General features: G+C 41.7%; 3 protein-coding genes across 10 annotated transcripts in view; all 3 read right to left on the bottom strand.

The window, feature by feature from the left end:
• ARSG (arylsulfatase G) overlaps positions 1 to 9,306 on the bottom strand; it is a 186,525-nt gene extending 177,219 nt beyond the window's left edge. The window contains exon 1 of the mRNA XM_032177837.2: positions 9,039 to 9,306. The gene's annotated coding sequence lies outside the window, so the exon portion shown is untranslated. The remainder of the gene's footprint in view (positions 1 to 9,038) is intronic.
• LOC116483633 (keratin, type I cytoskeletal 17-like) overlaps positions 1 to 15,285 on the bottom strand; it is a 137,691-nt gene that overhangs the window by 48,989 nt on the left and 73,417 nt on the right. The window lies entirely within an intron of this gene.
• AMZ2 (archaelysin family metallopeptidase 2) overlaps positions 11,315 to 15,285 on the bottom strand; it is a 38,191-nt gene continuing 34,220 nt past the window's right edge. For all 8 annotated transcript variants that reach the window (XM_032177845.2, XM_032177849.2, XM_058429004.1 and 5 more), the window contains 3 exons: positions 13,899 to 14,062; positions 12,595 to 12,771; positions 11,315 to 11,656 (listed from right to left, as the gene is read on the bottom strand). In XM_032177845.2, the coding sequence (XP_032033736.1) occupies positions 11,501 to 11,656; positions 12,595 to 12,771; positions 13,899 to 14,062 (497 nt within the window). In that variant the 3' untranslated portion in view covers positions 11,315 to 11,500. The remainder of the gene's footprint in view (positions 11,657 to 12,594; positions 12,772 to 13,898; positions 14,063 to 15,285) is intronic.

Genomic DNA, 15,285 nt, shown 5'->3' with positions numbered 1-15,285 from the left:
TCATTGAAATGAAATTGGAAAAAAAAAAAAAAAAGACTTCAATCATTTTAAAAATTCCTAATTTTCAGAAATATGAATAGTTTTTGTTAAACCCTTTGTAAAATACCAAGGTTCCCATTAACAAATTACGGCCTCTGCTTGCTGGAAATGAAGTATAGTTTAAGACCAAACATTTTACTAATAAACAAATTTTAAGTATATATATAACTTGAACTTCATAAATGTGAAGATTACCACTTCTTTTTATGGCCAGTCCTTACCAGAAGTGTTTCAGTACAGAATATACAAAATGGCATTTAAAAATGTGTTTCCTGTTGCTTTTAGTTATACAGAAATATATGACTGTAGTGTCTTTAATTTAAACCACTATTTATTATTAAGTTATTCTAGGATGATTAAACTAATCAAAAGAAATAAAATCTGAGACATAAGCAGCATTTTTACCTCCTTTCTGCAATCCTTTAAATGCCTCAAGAATACGTCTTATCTTGTAAAAATACTTTCATAAAAGGCCAAGTTGTCATGATTCTTCCATTTGATTAGGGGCAACGTGTGCTATTAAAGGGGAAAAAATAATGGATAGCAAATCACCTTAGCTTTCAAAAATAATTTGTTTTATCATCTAAGAATACTTGAGGAACTTCTTTGATCAGAATTATATTTCAGTGAACTGTTAAAGCATTTCTGATTTAAAGAAAAAACCATCTAATTATTGAAGCATTTCTGTATTTCACATGGGGGTAACAGAGACAATTATGTTATAGTGAGTTACAAGTTGCAATTTACATCTTCTGTAACACATGACTTGATTGCTCTAAGTTGCCAGAGGTATTGGGTAACTGGTCATTGTTTTGTTTTGTTTGTTTTATTCTTCCTTTTTTTTTTTGGAGTTACACTACATGTATAGTATTGCTCACGTTAGCAGTTTTCTGTAAAGAGGGCAAGTGTCAGGATACTAGGTGGACTTTTTACTCACCTATTTTACCACAGTCTCACCCTGCAGGTGATGGTCAATGCTTGCTGCTCCATCTTTATTCATCGTTAATGTTAATTTATGACAACTCAGGGGGAAAAGCATAACAAGCCTAGTTTGGTTACAGGTACACACAAGCTTGAATATTTCTCTGCACTGAAATGAAAGTGGCATAGTTCATCACCACCTGCTACATTTTGTAGGGCATCTTATCAGCCATAGAAATAGGACAATCTATAAAACTTTGGGGAGGGTGGGGGAGGAAATGACAAAGTGTCTGTCAAAAACAGGCATATCTAAAACAAGGTGGATGTAGCAAACCTCTGTCACGGCTTGAGAAGAACTTTGAGCTTGTGGCAGTTTTGCAGACTTACATGACTTCAGCACTTTACAACATATTTTTTACTATGAATGTTCAATACAATTTAATATTTATAACTGATTTCTGAGGGATCTGCTCCACGTCTATTCTCTTATCTGCATGAAAACAAAATGTATGCCAATTTCAGTATGTCAATAATCAAGGTTTTAAATGTTTGGAAGAAAATACAAACAAGATTACTGATTTGTTCTGTATTAGTGACATTCTGGTACTTCTAGATTTGCAATAAATTTATGGATTTTTTTATTTAAAGAGACTGATTTTCTTGTGTTATAAGATTTTTGTATTGACTCTCACAGCATTCAGTGTTTCAGGCAATTAAGGTTATAAAGACTCACCAATGACGCACTCCAAATAAATAATTTTTTAACGTTTATCTTCTGCAAAACCTTTTTACTAGAGACACAAAGTTTCCCAAGAAGTTTCTACTGAACTTTTTATTTACTTATATTTATTATTATTATTTTTTGAGATGGAGTTTCGCTCTTGTTGCCCAGGCTGGAGTGCAATGGCACAATCTCAGCTCACTGCAACCTCCGCCTCTCAGGTTCAAGTGATTCTCCTGTCTCACCCTCCCCAGTAGCTAGGATTACAGGTGCCTGCCACCATGCCTGGCTAATTTTGTGTATTTTTACTAGAAATGGGCTTTCACCATGTTGGCCAGGCTGGCTTCAAACTCCTGACCTCAGGTGATCCACCTGCCTCAGCCTCTCAAAAGTGCTGGGATTACAGGTGTGAGCCATCGTGCGTGGCCTAAACTTTTTTATGTCCTTTTTTTTTTTTTTTTGATCATTGAAAGCGGGACGATTTTATTTTATGTTGAGTTTCATATAAACTATTTTAAAGCACCTTAGAAAAAGACTAAATAATTCAAGGGAAGTATTAAGTAATGAATAACAGGAGAGGGAAATAAAAATTAAACAATATAATCAAATGAAGAAGCATATTTCATCTAAGAATTGAAATAAGAATGAAAGCATCAATGGAATTTAATAATCAAAAATACATGAATGAAATGATATCATGGTAGCCAGAGTAAGCCTATCAAAAGTCATAAAGGCAAATAGTTAAAGACTACACTCAGTTACAGAATCGTTCCGAGAACTGTTGTAACCTGTAAGTAAACAGCACAGACTCTACGTGCCAGGGGTTGGCAAGCTTTTTCTGTAAAGATCCAGATAGTAAATATTTAAAGTTTTGCAGGCCATGAGGCCTCTGTCTAGTCAACTCTGCCATTGAGGGACAAAAGCAGCCACAGACAATATATAAATGAATGAACGTGGCAGTGTTTCAATGGAATTTTATTTACGGACACTGAAATGTGAATTTCACAAGATTTTCACACAGGAAATATATATTTTTTCAATCACATAAAAACGTAAAAAAAAAAAAACACACACTATTAGCTCTCAGGCTGAAAAAGAAAAAAAAACAGTGGACTGGATTTGGCCTGTGGACCACAGTTACTAGCCCCTTCACCAGACATCTGTAACACTGGCACAGGTCAGTACCGCCAGAAGCAAAACTCTGAGAACTAACAGTCCTGACCCATGGGAAAGGATTTATTGTGGTCAAAGTCATTCTTAGATCATAACTGCCCCAAAATAGGAAAGATCAAGAAGCTAACACTTTTTTTTTTTTTTTTTTTTTTTTGTGAGACAGAGTCTTGCTCTGTCACCCAGACTGGAGTGCAGTGGCACAATCTTGGCTCACTGCAACCTCCACCTCCAGAGTTCAAGCAATTCTCCTTCCTTGGCCTCCCAAGTAGCTGGGATTACAGGCATGCACCATCACACCCAGCTAGTTTTTGTATTTTTAGTGGAGACAGGATTTTGCCACGTTGGCCAGGCTGGTCTCGACCTCCTGACCTCAAGTGATCTGCCCACTATGGCCTTCCAAAGTGCTGGGATTACAGGCGTGAGTCACCGTGCCCGGCATTATAGCTAACACATTTGTTAATTATGTTTTCTTTTCTTTTTTTTTTTTCTGAGATGGAGTTTCACCCTTGTTGCCCAGGCTGGAGTGCAGTGGCGTGATCTCAGCTCACTGCAACCTCCACCTCCTGGGTTCAAGTGATTCTCCTTCCTCAGCCTCCCAAGTAGCTGGGATTACAGGCGTGTGCCACCACGCCCAGCTAATTTTTGTATTTTTAGTAGAGACAGGGTTTCGCCATCTTGGCCAGGCTGGTCTCAAACTCCTGATCTCAGGTGATCCACCCACCTCGGCCTCCCAAAGTGTTGGGATTACAGGCGTGAGCCACCACACCAGGCTGTTAATTATGTTTTCATTTCCCCTGATTAAAAAGATTCCGCTTTAAGCTTGTTGACTTCAAGAGGTTTCAGTATAAACCTTATGTAGACTTTCTCTCCCCAAAAGTAAAATTATTCTAGTTATAAAAATGAGTTGGGCCGGGCACAGTGGCTCACGCCTGTAATCCCAGCTCTTTGGGAGGCCAAGGCGGGTGGATCACCTGAGGTCGGGAGTTCGAGACCAGCCTGACCAACATGGAAAAACCCCGTCTCTATTAAAAATACAAAATTAGGCAGACATGGTGGTGCATGCATATAATTCCAGCTACTCGGGAGGCTGAGGCAGGAGAATCGCTTGAACCCAGGAGGTGGAGGTTGCGGTGAGCCGAGATTGCGCCATTGCACCCCAGCCTTGGCAACAAGAGTGAAACTCCGTCCCAAAAAAAAAAAAAAAAAGACTTAAGATCATGTACTCTTTTAAGACCTATGTATCTGTAACTAATACAAAATGTGTCCAAACCTTTTAACAAAGTTATACATTTTATACTCCAATAACATGTAATGTAGCTTTTGAGCATTTATTTGCTTCTCCCTTTGCTTAATACCTGGTGAATAAAACAGAAAACGGATTCTATGTCAGCATTCCTGTGGCGCAGATTCAAATCACCAGGTGGTATTTATTACATTTAGATTTCCATACTCCAATTCAACTATTGTAAATCAGAAATCATCATGCTCCTTCAGCTGGGCGTGGTGGCTCACACCTGTAATCCCACCCAGCACTTCGAGAGGCCGAGGCGGGTGGCTCACTTGAGGTCAGGAGTTCGAGACCAGCCTAGCCAACATGGTGAAATCCTGTCTCTACTAAAAATACAAAAATTAGCCAGACATGTTGGTGCATGCCTGTAATCCCAGCTACTCGGGGGGCTGAGGCAGGAGAAGCACTTGAATCTGGGAGGTGGAGGTTGCAGTGAGTCGAGATCACGCCACTGCACCCTAGCCTGGGTGACAGAGCAAGACTCCATCTCAAAAAATAAAAAAGAAATCATGATTCTTATTTTCACAAGTTTGTAAATATGGGGCTCCCGAATAGGGAACTAGAGTTTAGAAGCCATTGTCTTTAATTGTTTAAAGGGTGGCCAGGTGTGCTGGCTCATCCCTGTAATCCCAGCACTTTAGGAAGCCAAGGTGAGTGAATTGCTTGAGCCCAGGAGTTCAAGACCAGCCTGGGCCACATGGCGAAACCAAAATTAGCCAGGTGTGGTGGCTCATGCCTGTGGTCCCAGCTACTCGAGAGGCTGAGGTGGGAAGATCACTTGAGCCCAGGGGGCAGAGGTTGCAGTGAGTCCAGATGGCACCACTGCACACAGCCTTGGCAAAGAGTGAGACCCCGTCTCAAAAAAGAAAAATTGTAATGGTTATGCACATTACTTAAAATGACCTATTTAAGGAATTCAGACATGCTACACGCAAAAATGATCACTGCTATAAGTATACATTGCATTGAGAAAAGAGAAGCTGCCCTTGTTTTCAGATTTGTGTTTATATTGCGTGGGTCCTAAGTGTGGGCGATCACAGCCTAGAGCTGGGCCAGCCGCCGTTGCATAAGTAAGGAAACTGGGTCCCCCTAGTGTTCAGTTCTCGTAATGACTCTCTAAAGGTGCAGAACAAGAAAAGTGGCAAGAGAACTTAGAACTTCGCTTTCCATGTAACAACTCACACCCAAATCAAAACTACTTCAATGACTATCCGTTTCCCACAGGGAAAATTAGAGTGGAAACCCGATGCCCAGAACATTTCACCAAATATTATTGAGAAAATACATATTGTGGCCATGTATTTGTGTCATTTATATGCCTTTCCAGCAACTCAAGAACAAGCACACTAACTTCCCTAACAACTTATACACCCTAGAATTTAACCAAAACTTTAAGTACCTTCTCTGCACTGGCACCTCCCATTCTTAGTCCCAACTTTGTCCCTGAGCTCCTGACTTACATCTGCCCGCATGGCAGGGCATGGATATAAAACTAGGAATCTTCTACTTAAAGTGTCCTCAGCAGAACTCTGGATCCTCCTCCTCATACCCACTCCTCCATATATCCAATCGGCTCTCTTTTCTAAATATATCCAGGAGCTGACTGCTTCTGCCAACTGCACCAGGACCCTTGATCCAAGCCAATATGATCTTAGCTGGATTATTACAGTAGTCTTCTAGCTGGCCTGCCTGCTTCCACTCTTGCAACACGCCACCCCCACCTTAATTTTCCATACAGCAACCACAGTAATCCTCTTACAGCACAAGTCTGAAATAAATCCTTAGCAATGGGCCCTGCATGAACTGCCTGATAGAAGCTATTACTTTTCCCCCTGCTCCTGCTACACTAGCCTCACTGGCTCTTTTTTGGGGGGAGTGGGGGGGAGTCTCGCTCTATCGCCCAGGTTGGAGTGCAGAGGTGCAATCTTGGCTCACTGCAACCTCCACCTCCCAGGCTCAAGCAATTCTCCTGCCTCAGCCTCCCGAGTAGCTGGGACTATAGGCGCATGCCACCACACCCGGCTAATTTTTTGTATTTTTAGTAGACACGGAGTTTCACCATGTTAGCCAGGATGGTCTCGATCTGACATTGTGATCTGCCGGCCTCGGCCTCCCAAAGTGCTGGGAATTCAGGCGTGAGCCACTACACCCGGCCCTTTCTTTTTCTTTTTTTTTTTTTGTCGTTTGTTTCTTTGAGATGGAGTTTTGCTCTTGTCACCCACGCTGGAGTGCAATGGCACAATCTCGCCTCACTGCAACCACCGCCTCCAGGTTCAAACAATTCTCCTGCCTGAGCCTCCTGAGTAGCTGAGATTACAGGCACCCGCCACCACACCTGGCTAATTTTTTTTGTATTTTTAGTAGAGATGGGGTTTCGCCATGTTGGCCAGGCTGGTCTCGAACTCCTGACCTAGGTGATCTACCTGCTTTGGCCTCCCAAAGTGCTGGGATTACAGGTGTGAGCCACCACACCCAGCCTCTCTTACTGTTTCTGGAATTGTTCTTATTGTTGCAAGCTTCAGGCCTTAGCATTTGTGGTTTCCTTTGCTTGGTACTCCCTTCCCTGAGATGTGTATGCAAGGTGACCCTTCAATTTGATCACTTCCAAATGCCACCTCCCTAAGGAGGCATTCCTATCCTATTCAAAATGGTACTTGTTTCTATCCATTTACTTTGATATTAGGTAATAACGGCATCCACTTTGGGAGGCTAAGGTGGGCAGACTGCTTGAGCCTGGGAGTTTGAAACCAGCCTGGTCAACATGGTAAAACCCCTCTCTACAAAAACTACAAAAATTAGCCAGGCATGGTGGCATGTGCCTGTAGTCCCAGCTACTTGGGAAGCTGAGGTGGGAGGACCACTTGAGCCCAGGAGGCAGAGGATATAGTGAGCCAAGATCACACCACTGCACTCTAGCCTGGGTGGCAGGGCAAGACTCTGTCTCAAAAAAATAAATAAAATAAAATAAAATAAAGCATCTGTTTACCCCTTGACTCTCTGTCTCATCCACTAGTGTATTAGAGTAGGAGTTCTTTCTTCACTGCTATATTCCCAAGGCTTTGAGCAGGGCCTGGCACCCAGTAGGCAGTGCTCCATGAGTATTGTTGAATCAAAAAATACATGAATGAATGAATGAGTTATAGACTTTTTTCCCTTTAGTTACACAAGAGAAAAAAATGATATCTATTGACAGTTACAGTTCAAGAGAGTCTGTGCTGCTATGAAACAGCTGGATAACCATAGGACACTGAAAGCACTGTGCTGAGAACCCACCGGTTCAGCATCTGAGGATGGATGGGTCTCAGAGTGCCCAGCAGTAGTGTACTATATAGGTGGGTAAGTTGTAAAGAAGAAAAAACTGATCCATGAGCAGACACTAAAGAAAACAGTGGGATGAGATCAATACTGGGTTAAGTATGGAGGTCTGTGAGTTTTAACATACTGCCTCAATAGATTTTGTTTCAACTATTTTCCAGTAGACTTTTTTTTTCATAATGCTTTCTTTTAATGCCTCAACTAGTCGCAAGAGCTTTACTAAATATTGCAACTCTTGGCCAGGCACGGTGGCTCACATCAGTAATCCCAGCACTTTGGGAGGCCAAGGCAGGCAGATTGCTTGAGCTCAAGAGTTCCAGACCAGCCTGGACAATGTGGAAAAAACCCCATCTCTAAAAAATAAAAATAAAAAAAATACACCAGGCATGGTGGTGCACACCTGTAATCCCAGCTACTTGGGAGGCTGAGGTGGGAGGATCACTTGAGCCCGGGGGGTGGAGGCTCCAGTGAGCCGTGATCATGCCACTGCACTCGAGCCTGGGCAACAGATCAAGACCCTATTTCAAAAATAAATAAATATTGCACCTCTCTTTTTTTGGTACTAAGGCAGCAGTACATAGACTGATTTCTCCAACTTTGAGCAACCCCAGATGACTCTACTTGAACAGAAAAGAAATTGACAGTTTAATCGTGTATAACCCCTTGTAAACAATCTGGGGGAAAAATGGTTAGGTTCTGGTTGGTGATATTTTACTTCAATGAGGTCATGTAGCACGGTAAAAACAACAAATAACTCAACATTAGGGAGACTTGGAATCTGATCCCATTTTTGCCATTGGTTAAACAACAAGCAAGTTTACTCAGCTGCTGCAGGCTTGTGTCCTCATGCATGAAATGGACTAAACAATCTCCATATTATTAATGCTTTACGACTCCGCTTTCCAAAAATGGAAATGCATTTGAAGACAATATCAGGCCCTTGAAAATGAAGAGGGGAGGGTAAAAAACAAGCTGCAACAGAGAACAGTATCAAGCTTTGAAAGAAACAAGTTAATACCAAAGCCAGTGGTCTTTACAGTGTCTACATACACCCTTTCAGCTTGAATGTCAGCACTGGCTGTACTGACAGAAGATTTACATGACCTTTTCCTGAAATAAGCCTTCCTCTCCTAGTAACTCAATATCACGGGTACATTTTTCCGGGTACACTAGAGTTGGGTACTGATCTAGCGCTGCACTGTCCAATACAATAGACGCAAGCCACATGGGGCTGTTGAGCACTTGAAAATGTGGCCAGTTGGAAGTAAGATGTACTGCAAGTGTAACATACACATGGGAATTTGAAGACGGTACAAAAAAAGGATATAAAACACTCAGCATTGATACTGATTGAAATAATATTTTGGATGCATTGGATTAAACAGAATATAATGTTAACTCCACCTGCTTCTTTACGCATTTGCTAATACGACTACTAGAGAAATTAAGCTTACATATGTGGCTTGCATTATATTTCTGTTGGACGGTGCTACTCTAGAAATCAGAATCTAGAAAGTGACAGATTCAAACTCTTCAGTGAACCACTTTTATATGCTCTACTCGAGAGTTGATTCTACTCACTGCTCTGCTGCCGTCGCGGTCTTGACTTTCCAAGGCTGTGCCCAGAGCGCGGCACACGTGGCTCTCCCACAGGCAGGCCTGCACGGCAGGCAGCAGTGGAGGAGGTTACCCTGGGTCGCTGACGCCAGGGGAAGCCAAGCGACCGACCCCACACTTCTGAGCCCCGCCGGGGAAGTCCCCGGGCGCGGAAACAGGTGCCGCGCCGGCGGTTCGCAGCTGCTGGGCCCGCCGGCCTGGGCGCAGCCGGGGACAGCGACGCGCTTCCTGCCCGGGAAGGGCCCGAGCGCAGGGCCGGCTATAGCGGTCCCGAAGCTGCCTGCTTCGATTTTAGCACTCCTGCTCCCAAGAGGGAGCAGTGCGGCCCTCTGTCCCTCGTAGGGCTTGAAATGTAAATTATTCATATCAGGGGAATGTGTGTTTCAAAAAGCAAGCTGGACAAGAACCGACAGGTAATCCTCGCCAAATTCTTCTACTTAACCCTCACCACTAGAAGTCTGAGGCCTGAAAAAATCTCTTGACCGGAGAGCTACTAACTCCACAGGTGCCTGGAATCAGGATCTATGACATAAATGAAAAACATTCCAAATTCACTGATTTCTAAGAGTATTTAGACAGTAGAAAATTATTAATCATCTTTATTAGCTCAATACTTTGTTCAGCCAGCATTTGCAGAGCAAAATCTGCTTGGATTTATTTAGTGAAAATTATTTTTTAAAACTACAAAGATTTAACCATAGTATATAAAATTTAGTTGCAGTAGGCAAATTATATCTTCAAGCTGAACCCTAAGAAATTATCCAAAAATATATAGTTATACACAGCACTTATGATTGATGAATAAATGCATCATATAAAATTTATGTTTAGTTCAATTTTTAGCAAGAGTGAATGATTTCTTAGATGATTTTTCTCCTGGTCTCATAGTGCAGAGTAGACACAAATGGACCTTATTTATTCAACTAGGCAAATCTTAGTTCAAAAGAGTTTGTGACAAAGGCTGACCTACAGGACTAAAACCGTGCTTGCCTTGTAGGAAAATTTAAAAAAAAAAATGTAATCGAATGGACAATAATTTTTTAAGTACATTATTCAAGGAGGAAATAAGCCCTGTAACAGAATCCATAAAACACCATGCTCCATCAGTCTCCTTTTGCTAATAGAATGACCAAGTATTCTCTCCAATTAATTTTAATAGCAAACCACCATTTTCTAAAATGACTTAAATGGGTTCAATCAAGTAGGAGAATGAATCCACGGGAAACCACTGACTCAGATATAAAATGTGCCTTATGTCATACTGCATACATCAAAGACTATACTTTCAGGGATCATTTCTACAGTTTGTTACATCATACTGCATACATCAAACAATGAAGAATCTAGGTTTCAAATTACAAATATATATATACCTTTAAGTCTTACCCTCAAGGTAAGATAGGAAAGTGGGAAATGCTGTCTGCTCACTGGCATTCCATAAAATATGCACTGTAATTTCCAGATTTCCAAGATACATCTATCTAGCAGAGGTGGTTTGTCAAGTCTGAGGTTTTCCACCTGTCCACCCCCGTAGCAATGGGGCTGATGTTCACACTCTGCAGGCCCTCATCAGCATTCATGGCACCCCAACAGATAACCCCATTAAACTCTCACTGACTCAAGTAAACACTTGACAATGTAAGGTGAGAAGGACATTATTACTGAAATAAACCTGAAAGCTGCTCTAAATCTATAGAAAAAGTGCAACACTCACAAATACAAATACCATTACATACTATTTGTAAGATCCCTCATAAATGACTATGTTATAGCTGAGACCTGCAACAGAACTCCCATCACCAAATGTGGTGGTAGTGGAAGGACCATTGTTATTTTCACTTGCAAATATTCCTGAGGTCGTATTTTAAGCTGCTAAAAACTGATATAAGCTGTTCATTCTTTCAGGGATAAGGTGACAACCTGCAAGAGAAAAAAACGAGGTAATGCACTTGAGAGAGTAAGGAAGGCTCTAGGAAGAGGAGGGCTGTGGTGAAGATCAGAGCCCATGGACGTCCAAAAATGTGACTTGGCTGGGCCTAACAGAGAGGAGCAGCTCTTCTAAAAACAAAATCACCCCCTGGAAATTATGTTGGTTGGTTCCTTGGGGCATCTACAGTTCTTCTTCAAGTTATTCACTTGCTCGTTACCGCCAGTCCCAGCTTTCTTGGGAGACCTAAACATATTTGGGGAATGGAAATAATGTGCCTGCTGCCACAGACCAGGCCAGTAAGATGAGAAGATAGAGTTTCTAGAGTTTTTATTATTCAAAATGAGTTTCATTTCAATTCAGGTACTTGAAAGAAGGTTCTAGTCTGTTACTTTGACACAGCACAAGATCAGTAGTTTATTCCGATGAAGTATTCCACCCAAATGAAAGCATAACATGCAAGTATTTATTTATTTCAACCACTCCTATTTGAAGGTCCTTATTTTTGGAGAATAGCCAGGCATTTTATTATCCACTCTTTCCATTCCTTAAAGGCTTCCACGGGTTTCGGTAAATTCCCATTATTCTCACGACTGTGTTCTAGAGTTGCTCCAGGTGTGTCAGAAGATTCATCATCAATCCACCTCACCAGTGCCTGGAAAAGCATGAAAGATGCGTATTTCAACAAACCACAACAAAATACCATCAGGCAAGAGAGGAGCATTGGCTTCTAGATCATAGGGTGACATATTACCCCATGAAGATGCTGCATTTGATAATGATGGTGTGAATATGAAATAATGCTTATGATATACTGAGTGAAATGGCACATACCAAATATACACAGAATTACAAATGATGTCAAAAGTATGCATTGAAAAAAGATGAAAAAGAAATACACTCATTCTTACACTTTGTTACTAGCATGATAGGATATTATTTTTTCTCAACTTGCTAAATATTCCCCAAGGCATTATATTAATTTGACATGTACGTATATACACATATAAGTGTCCACACAGGCCTGGGTAGACATATGTATGTGAAAACACGTGTGTAGACATTTCTGTGCAGTCACCTGAATGCACAGTCATACCCGAGAATAGACACATGAATGTATATTGATGTTTGTGGGCAAGTGTGGGCACACACACATGCATACTGAGATTAGGTACTTTCCTTCTTTTTTTTTAAAGAAAGTCATTTTTTCCTCCAAATGAACATCATACCTCTGTCCCATATTTGGAAAGATAAATCCTGTCCACACACTTACAGAGTTTAAAAAATGAACTTTGCCACACATATCAATACTTATTCTGTTCTGCAAAGTCAAGCTCTCTTGCCTTAAATGGAAGAGAAGCAGGGAAACTTCTTCCACTATTTCTCATTGAACTGTAAGCATAAATCACTCAAAGGCAAGCTGAAGTTTTTAAGAAGGGCATTTCTTCACGTTTTTAAACCACAGCTTCCTGCTTATCTTTACACTAATTTCCTCTGATAAATTATAACTCTAGAGAAGGATATAATAGAAACGTCAGTTTGCTACTCAGATAACCACTTCCCCCTCTTTACACTGTCCACCCCCCAAATTACTTTGTATCTTTCTACAATGCTGAAGCCAATAGCACACTGCAACTTGCGCAAACAGATAGGGCAAAGGTTTAGAGGACGCCGGTCAGCTTCTTCCAAGTGGTTGGAGCCTTGCATTAGGCATGCAAGCCACTGGCAGTGTCGCAGTCCAAATATGTGTCCGATCTCATGGGTTAAAGTCTGCAAGACAATCATGTTGAGGCTTTATAAGACCACCATCACATTAAGCTACGCATCTCTTCTTTTTCTTGCTTTTCCAAGAAACATAGGAATCAACTCCCTTACCATTATCACCAAAACTTCACTCCATCCAGACCTTCAAAGACTTAATAATCCCTCATTTCCCCAAATGTCTTACTGCCTTTCTTGCTACAGACTTCCTCAACCTCAACATCGCTGACATGTTGGACCAGGTTGTGGGAGGCTGTCCTGTGCATTGTGCGATACTTTGCAGCATCCCTGGCTCTCCCCACTAGATACCAACAGAACTCCCTCCCTGATGGTGAAAATCAAAAATGTCTCCAGACATTGCTAATATCCCCTGGATGGCAAAATCACCCCTGGCTGAGAACCCTTGATCTAGACTAGGGTACTCATTGTAATTCGGATTCTGGGGCCCTTCCCTAGAGATGCTGATTTCAGCAGGTCTGGGAGAAAGGGGGCTTGATCTGCATGTTAATGAGAACATCAGGTGGCAATGACACAGGGGGCCCATGGAACACACTTTGACAATGTAGTTCTCAGAGGTGTAGCTGTCAAACCCCAACAAATAGTACAGGTAAAAGCAGAATTTCTCTAGCTGAAGGAAAAGCCCATCTCTCTGGCTATGGAGAAAGGGGAGATAGGCTTTCCACAAAACTGAGTTGGGGATATCAGGAACCGCCAGGACAACTACAGTCGAGGGTAGCCTGGAGCCCAGGGCAGGAAGGCCCATGCTCCCAGAGAGGCCAGAGCAGAGGTCCTCCAGAGGCCTGGGGAAAGCAGCTTTGCCCAATGACCACAGTAGCTTGAAAAAGCAGGTTACCCACTCACACCAGAATTCAGGAATTACAGTAATAGCACATGGGTACGGCCAAGGCTGTGTGTAACTAGTAGTACAAAAAAACTGGCACCGATATTGTAAATTTCAATATGAAGGTATCCATTTAAATTGTTTTACTGATCATTTCAGTCAAGCACTATGCATCAAAATCATACAAACGATACAAACTCATTTATAATATTATCTTAAGGACTGACAATATACAGTTTACGGAACTAAGATCTCTTTTAAACAATCGTCCTGTCGGATTTTTTTAATAACTTACCTTACAGGATCGAAGTAGTAAAACACTAGTTATTTCTGGAATATAATAGTTGTCAAAAATTGAATAGTCACTTGAAGATGTTTTCTTGGGCTTCTTCACTTTGCCTTCATAGCGCATGCTATAAAAATCACTGCCATACCTGGCAAAGCTGAATATCCCCACACCTACAAAATGAGGACAAGCAGCGACAGAATGAGTAAGGTCCCTGAGGAAAGACCAAAGAAAGAAGAGCCTGCTGGCCCATCTGGCTAGTGAGTGCACCTCTGTGTCACTGCGTCCACACCATCTGATACACTTACGGTTTGCCACCAAAAAGGAAGACTTTTGCCCCAGATTTCCCTATCAAAATATTTTGCTGCTATCCACTTTGCCTTGCCCTGTAAAACTTAATGGACTTGAGGTCAAATACTTAAGAAACTGAAGTTTCAGAGTCTTTTCCCACAAAAGAAGTCTTTTTCTGAAAGTAGCAAGTACTTCAAATCAAGTACTCAAAAAGGAATCATAAAAAATAACCACATGGGTTGGGCATGATGGCTCACACTTGTAATCCTAGGACTTTGGGAGGCCGAGGCAGGTGGATCACCTGATGTCAGAAGTTCAAGACCAGCCTGGCTAACATGGTGAAACCCTGTCTCTACAAAAATACAAAAATTAGCCAGGCATGATGGTAGGTGCCTGTAATCCCAGCTACTCGGGAGGCTGAGGGGGGAGAATGGCTTGAACCCAGAAGGCGGAGTTGCAGTGAGCCGAGATCGCACCATTGCACTCCAGCCTAACGACAGAGTGAGACTCCGTCCCAAAAAAAAAAAAAAAAAAAATCACATGAACAATAGGCAGTCATGATTTCACTCTTTAAGGACACACTAAACAGATCTGTTACACGTGTATCTGGAGGGGTTGCTGGCCTTCCCTCACGCAGCACTGACTGAGGACAACTGCCCTGATGTCTTGAAGACCATGCTTTAAACCACGGCTTTAGACAGAATAACCTCTTCCCCTGCCCCACCCCCACTCCCTTTTTAAAGAGCAGCCCAACTCTATTATGTCACTGGTGTCTGGTGACCAGAATAAATACCCTTGTAACTGACTTCCTGTGTTACATTTAGAGTTATATCAACCATCTCTGCAAGCACAAGAGAACACGGTTTGCTACATAACTCACCCTACAGAGTAGTGCTTCAGAATTCGACTTGTTTACATGATGACTTTTATTTATGTCTCTCATTCAGATTTTAAAGTAATACATTTTTAAAGAAAATAAACCCATAGTAGATTTGTCCAATCTAATTTGATTCAAAAACAACTTCCTCACCTCCCTTTACCCAGAAAGTGTAGACTGATACTCGAAAATTAAGGAAAGATAGCATTCTGGAAATTAAGAAAACAC

Source organism: Hylobates moloch, unplaced genomic scaffold (assembly GCF_009828535.3).
Source record: "Hylobates moloch isolate HMO894 unplaced genomic scaffold, HMol_V3 SCAFFOLD_15, whole genome shotgun sequence".
NCBI lineage: Eukaryota > Metazoa > Chordata > Mammalia > Primates > Hylobatidae > Hylobates > Hylobates moloch.
The sequence above is the reverse complement of the archived record's forward strand: the minus strand, read 5'-3'. Positions and strand labels throughout refer to the sequence as shown.